This window comes from Balaenoptera physalus (assembly GCF_965194825.1).
Source record: "Balaenoptera physalus genome assembly, chromosome: 2".
NCBI lineage: Eukaryota > Metazoa > Chordata > Mammalia > Artiodactyla > Balaenopteridae > Balaenoptera > Balaenoptera physalus.
The window spans coordinates 84,415,327-84,422,384 of NC_138883.1; the positions used below are offsets into that span (position 1 = coordinate 84,415,327).

The 7,058-nt window shown below is 36.6% G+C and overlaps 1 protein-coding gene and 1 pseudogene across 3 annotated transcripts in view; both read left to right on the forward strand.

The window, feature by feature from the left end:
* The window catches only part of KNL1 (kinetochore scaffold 1), a 65,761-nt gene extending 63,813 nt beyond the window's left edge, over positions 1-1,948 (forward strand). For both annotated transcript variants that reach the window (XM_082449305.1, XM_082449306.1), the window contains one exon: positions 27-1,948. In XM_082449305.1, the coding sequence (XP_082305431.1) occupies positions 27-126 (100 nt within the window). In that variant the 3' untranslated portion in view covers positions 127-1,948. The remainder of the gene's footprint in view (positions 1-26) is intronic.
* Positions 1,949-3,902: 1,954 nt separating this feature from the next.
* Positions 3,903-5,797, forward strand: LOC309654869 (DNA-directed RNA polymerase II subunit RPB9 pseudogene; annotated as a pseudogene). The gene has a single exon. The product of its transcript is annotated as a DNA-directed RNA polymerase II subunit RPB9 pseudogene (transcript).
* Positions 5,798-7,058: the final 1,261 nt, after the last annotated feature.

The following is a 7,058-nucleotide window of genomic DNA, read 5'->3' on the forward strand; positions in this document are numbered from 1 at the left end:
ATTAAGTAACCTTTTGTTCTTTCCAGCCAAGATGAAATTGCTGCCATTCTATCTAAAGCACCACTGGAAGACAACTACCTAAAGAATGTAGTCAAGCAAATTTACCAAGTTCTGCTTCAGGACTGACTGCCCTTTCTACCAGTAGACCCATGGACTACAGTTGTAACAATCAAGCACAGTACACTAAATAACAATGTTATGTCAGAGTCTCCATTGCTGTTTAATCTTCATCTTTAGGTCACAGAAGCCTAAAATTTCTTCTGATGATGTTATAGTTAATTTGTATGGTTTTTAAATTTCTAGAGTCAGGAATAATGAAAGGCCTCAAATAGCCTGCTGTCAAGTTACTCACCTTTCTACCAAAGGTTTAAGTAGTAGAACACTTAGGGAAAATTTCTCCTAACTAAAGTTGTGCTCTCCGCTTTAGTACAAGCCCTAAGGAGTAACTTTTAAGTATAAGAAGAGGTGTCACCACCGACAAAAACATTAGCCATTTTCCATATATAGGGCTATGATTTTTAGTTGCTGGCTTCTGCCTACCAGGTATTTCTGGGGTAGTCATGTCTATCTACCAACCACTCATCCTCCTTTTGCTCCATTCCAGAGATGTTATTAAGAGAAAGCAATAGCACTCAGCTATTGGAATGGTTGCTGTCTTTTCTCGAAGACCTTGCCTTTTAAATAGTGTCTATTAGTATTTTCCTAATAAATATAATTTTGTAGGGAAAGTTAATTCATTTTTGGTCCAATACATATATGTAAATATATTAATATTGTTCTTGTGTTTGTGAGGTAGTAAGGAGATGTATATAGAAATACAAAAAGATGTATAGACACCCTTCTGCCTGGGCAGTTTCTATCTTTCTGAAGGATGCTTTACAGCAAGATTCTCAGTCTCCTTTTATTTAATAACCAGCTTCAAACAATATCACACCCAAAATACAGGTTTGTCAAGTTTTGGCAATAGTAATGAACTTAATATAAGTATTGGTTTCTGAAGCCATACATTTCTCATACACAAAGATAAGCACGTCATTGATATTGAATGATCAGTATTATCTGTAAGATAGACAAATATGAAAAAACTTCACCCAATCTCTAGTCAAATCCTAATCATGATAATTTTTGTTTCTCTTATATTGAAGCCTAAACTAAAATATATTTGCATTTTTAAACTAGTTCGTCTTAATATTTTGCTTTATACTTTAGGATGGGGTTAAAGACCTATGGGTCCCACGAATGTTATCTGCCCTCTTGATTGGCTTTTACTTCGGAGCTACTTTGTCAAAAGAGCAACTGGTCTTTTAAGCTTCAAAAGTCAACATAAAACTCATTTGCCATAAAAATCAAGATGTAGATGTTCCCTATTTCTGTGAACTCCTTGAAAAACTTAAAAGTCAGCAATATGGTCTATTTCTCATGAAACTTAACTTAGTTTTCTTACTGGAGTTATTTCTTTTCTGTAAAGCTAAAAAATAGAAGTTTTGTTTTATGCATTTTGGTAACCTGGAATGACAAGTTCCCAGAATGATTTGGCTTGTAATGATGGTCTCTGCTTTCTTGGGCTTGGAGTACATAATTGTAATATTTACCTAGTTATTTGCTTTTGTATTTGTTCAAAGTATTGGTTATTTTTATAAAATTCTTTGGAAGTTTTTCCTCTACTGATTGGAAGCAGATTAGTTTTTGTGCTATTAAAATGAGCTTATTATATGAAATATTTTAAAAACAGTGTCTCTTCATGAAGTTTTTTTTTTTTTTTAACCATGTATCCAATACATCTTTGATGATATGCCAACGAAAGCTCCATTTAGGAACACCCACCTATTTGAAAACTCAGATAAGATTAAAGTATGTCAGGACCTTAATGAAAGAACCAGGTACAAACCGTAGTTATCCTTATGTCTCTAAAGGACAGTAAAAGAAAACTATTTTGAAGTTCCTTAGGAAACTATCACTTCTTACGAGTTAATGGAGCGGTTCTCAAAGTATAGTCCCTAGACCAGCAGCAGCAGCCTCACCCCAAAGCTGCTGAATTAGAAACGCTAAGGGAGGGGACCAGCAATCTGGGTTGTTGGGGTTTTTTTACTTTCCTTTTTTCAAAACAACTTTATTGAAATATAATTTACATATGATTCATCATTTTTTTTAAATTAATTAATTTATTTTTATTTTTGGCTACGTTGAGTCTTCATTGCTGTGTGCGGGCTTTCTCTAGTGGCGGCGAGCAGGACCTACTCTTCGTTGCGGTGTGCAGGCTTCTCATTGCTGTGACTTCTCTTGTTGCGGAGCACAGGCTCTAGGCACGCAGGCTTCAGTAGTTGTGGCTCGCAGGTTCTAGAGCGCAGGCTCAGTAGTTGTGGTGCATAGGCTTAGTTGCTCTACAGCATGTGGTATCTTCCTGGACCAGGGCTCGAACCCATGTCCCCTGTATTGGCAGGCGGATTCTTAACCACTGCGCCACTGGTGAAGTCCCTGACCCATCATTTAAAGTGCCCAAATGAATGGTTTTTAGTATATTCACAGATATGTGCAACCATCACAATTTTAGAACATTTTAATCACCTCAAAAAAGAAACCCCACTTTTCAACAAATGGTGCTGGGAAAATTAGATATCTACATACAAAAGAATGAAGTTGTACTCTTACACCATATGCAAAAATTAACTCAAAATGAATCAAAGATATAAATGTAAAAGCTAAAACTCTAAAACTTAGAAGAAAACAGGGGAAAAGCTTCATGACATTGGATTTGGTAATGATTTCTTAGATATGACACCAAAAGCCCAGGCAACAAAAGTGAAAATAGACAAATAGAACTATCAAAATTTAAAACTTGTGCATCAAGGGACATAATCAACAGAGTGGAAAGGTAATGTATAGAATGGGAGAAAATATTTGCAAATAATGTATCTGATAAGGGCTAAATATCCAGAATACACAAAGAACTTCAATAACAAAAACAAACCAAAAAAAACATATCACCCAATTTTAAAATAGGCAAAGGACTTGAATAGACATTTCTCCAAAGATGATACACAAATGGCCAACAAGCACATGAAAAGATGTGCATTATTTGCATTAGGGAAATGCAAATTGAAACCAAAATGAGATACCACTCACACCCACTACAATGACTGTAATCAAAAAGAAGATGGGGACTTCCCTGGTGGTCCAGTGGTTAAGACTCTGAGTCCCCACTAAAAGGGGCACCTGGTTCGATCCCTGGTCGGGGAACTAAGATCCTGCACGCCCACGCAGTGCGGCCCCAAAAAAAGAGGGAAAAGACAAGATAAGTGTTGACAAGGATGCAGAAAAATCGGAACCCTTGTGCACTGTTGAATTGATGGGAATGTAAAATTATGCAGCTGCTATGGAAAACAGCATGGTAGTTACTCAAAAATTAAAAGAATTACCATGTGATGTAGCAATTCTACTTCTGGGTATATACCCAAAAGACGTGAAAGCAGGAACTCTAACATATTTGTACACTCACGTTCATAGCATATTTACTGATAGGCAATTTCAGTGTCTATCAGTTGATGAATGGATAAATAAAATATGTTATATACATAAAATGGAATATTATTCAGCCTTAAGGAAAAAAAAATTCTGACACATGCCACAACATATATGAATCTTGAGGATATTATGCAAAGTGAAATGAGCCAGTCACAAAAAGATAAATACTGCGTGATTCCACTTACCTGAGATACTGAGTGTGGTCAAATTCATAGACACAAAGTGGAAGGGGCGGGGAATGAGGAATTCTTGTTTAATACGTATAGAGTTTCACTTTTGTAGGATGAAAAAGAGTTCTAGAGATTGCACAACAATGTGAATGTACTTAACACTACTGAAATGTACACTTAAAAATGTTTAAGATGTCAAATTTTGTGTATTTTACCACAATTAAAAAAAGAAATCCATAGGTGTTGCTATGGAAACAGACAGGACCTAGGAACCAGGCTTCATGGTTATTATATTCTGCCAGGAGTGTACCATGTTTTACCCGAGGACAAAGAGAACCGCATTCTTCTCTACGCATGCCAGAATTGTGATTACCAGCCAGAGAAGAAAAACGAGGCATCATCTACGTCAGCAAAATAACACAACTGACCCAGAACATCACTGACGTGCCCCAGGACCAGACGTTGCCGGGAACCGAGCACTACCGCTGCCAAAAGTGCGGCCACAAGGAGGCAGTGTTCTTCCAGTCGCACAGAGCCAGGGCTGAGGATGCCATGAACCTGCACTACCTGTGCAGGGCCCCACACTTTGGCCACCACTGGAGTGAGTGAACCCCTTCAGCCCCACATGTATAAATGCTGGGTTCCTGCGTGCAAAACAAACAAAAAGCAAAACCCGTAGCCTTTAGGTATTGCCCCCTATCTTCACATCACTCTGACCCACCCTACCCCTAAAGCAACTAGTAATCTACTTTTTTTTTTTTTTAAATAGCTCTTTATTGGAGTATAATTGCTTCACAATACTGTGTTAGTTTCTGTTGTACAACAAAGTGAATCAGCCTTATGCATACACATGTCTTCATATCCCCTCCCTCTTAAGCCTCCCTTCCATCCTCCCTATCCCACCCCTCTAGGTCATCGTAAAGCACCATATAATCTACTTTTTATTACTATGACTTTGCCTATTCTAGACCTTTCATATTAATGGAAGCATATAATATGTGATATTTTATGACTGGTTTCTTTCATTTAGCATAATGTTGGAAGGTTCAGTCAAGTAATGTATCAGCTTCATTCATTCCTTTTTATGGCCAAATAATATTTCATTGCTTGAATATACCACATTTTATTTATACATGATTAGAGTAATGGGATTTTAGAGATTACACAAGCAACGAATATATATATACAAATTAGACTTCATCAAAATAGAAAACTTTTGTGCATTAAAGAATATCAAAGTGAAAAGACAATCTAAAGAATGAGAAAAGATAATTATGAGTCATATATCTGAGAAGGATCAAGTATCCAGAATATGTAAAGAATTCTTATAACCTAATGATAAATAGACAACTCTATTTTTTAAATGGACAAAGGACTTGAATAGACATTTCTCTAAAGATCTGCAAATGGCCAAAAAGTACATGAAAAAGATGCTTGACATCATTAATCATTAGGGAAATGAAAATTCAAACCACATTGAGATACCACCTTAAACTTACTAGGATGGGTTATATAAGTTTTTAAAAATGGAAAATAAGTGTTGGATAGGGTGTGGAGAATTTGGAACAATGTGATTGCTGTAAAATAATGCAGCCACTATGAATGTAAAATGATGCAGCCACTATGGAAAACAATTTATCAGTTTCTGAAAAGGTTAAACATAGAACTACCAAATGACTGAGCAATTCCAATCCTAGGTATATATCCAAAGGAACCGAAAGCAGGAACTCGAAAAGATATTTGTACATTAATGTTCATAGCAGCATAACTCGCATTAGCCAAAACCTGGAAACAATTCAAGTGTATATCGACAGATGAATGGGTAAACAAAATGTGGTATATACATACAATGGAATATTATTCAGCCATAAAATAGAATAAAATTTTGATACAATAAGAATGGACCTTGAAAATACTATGCTTAGTGAAATAAGCTAGACACAAAAGGACAAATATTGTATGATTCCACTTATATTAGGTAAATACAGACCTTATTCAGTTCCACTAGTTTTTATATGCAACTCATTTGTGTGTGCGTGTGTATGGTTTTATACAATTTTATCCCATGTGTAGGTTTGTGTAACAACCACCACAATCAAGATAGAGAACTGGGGCTTCCCTGGTGGCGCAGTGGTTGAGAGTCTGCCTGCCAATGCAGGGGACACGGGTTCGAGCCCTGGTCTGGGAAGATCCCACATGCCGCGGAGCAACTGGGCCCGTGAGCCACAATTACTGAGCCTGCGCGTCTGGAGCCTGTGCTCCGCAACAAGAGAGGCCGCGGTAGTGAGAGGCCCGCGCAACGCGATGAAGAGTGGCCCCCACTTGCCACAACTAGAGAAAGCCCTCGCACAGAAACGAAGACCCAACACAGCCATAAATAAAATAAATAAATAAATAAAAATTTAAAAAAAAAAAAAAAAAAAAAAAAAAGATACAGAACTGATTCATCACCACAGAGTTATGACTCCCTTTTGTTTCCACTTTATAGTCACACCCACACCTGCATCCTTATCCTCTGGCAACCACTAATCTGTTTTCCATCTCTACAATTTTATCAATTTTAGAATGTTATATAAATGGAATTATAAGGTATATGACCTTTTGATACTGGCTTTTTTTCACTCAGCATAATGCCCTTGAGATCCACCCAAGTTGCCATGTGTATAAATAGTCTGTTCCTTACTATTGTAGAGGGTTATTCCCACTGTAAGGATGTATCATAGTTTGTTTAATCATTCCCCCATTGAAAAATACTGGGCTGTTTCCAGTTTTTGGCTATACTAAATGATGCTGCTATGAATATTCATGAACATATTTTGTATGATCATACATTTTTATTGCCTTGGGATAAATGCCCAAGAGCTTGCTGGGTCATAAGACAAGTGTATATTTAGTTTTATAAGGAAGTACCATACTATTTTTCAGAGTGGGTACACCATTTTACATTCCCACCAACAATGCATGAGAGATCCAGTTTCTCTACATCCTCATCAGCATTTAGTATTATTAGCACAATTTTTACATTCGCCATTCCAACAGAGGTATAATAATACGATTGTGGTTTAAATTTGCATTTCCCTAATGGCTCACATCTTTTTGTGTGTTTATTTGACATCTGTGTGTCTTCTTTGATGAAATGTCTGTTCATGTCTTCCGCCCCTTTTCTGACAGTCTAAACAAATTGGATTTTTTTTTATTTGTTTTTTTTTTTTTTTACTGCTGAGTTTTGAAAGTTCTTATGTATTATAGATACAACTCCTTTGTCAGATATGTGGGTTGCAAATGTTTTTTTCCCAGTCTAGAGCTTGTCTTTTCATCCTCTTAAACAGGGTCTTTTGCAGAACAAACTTAAAATTTTGGTGAAAT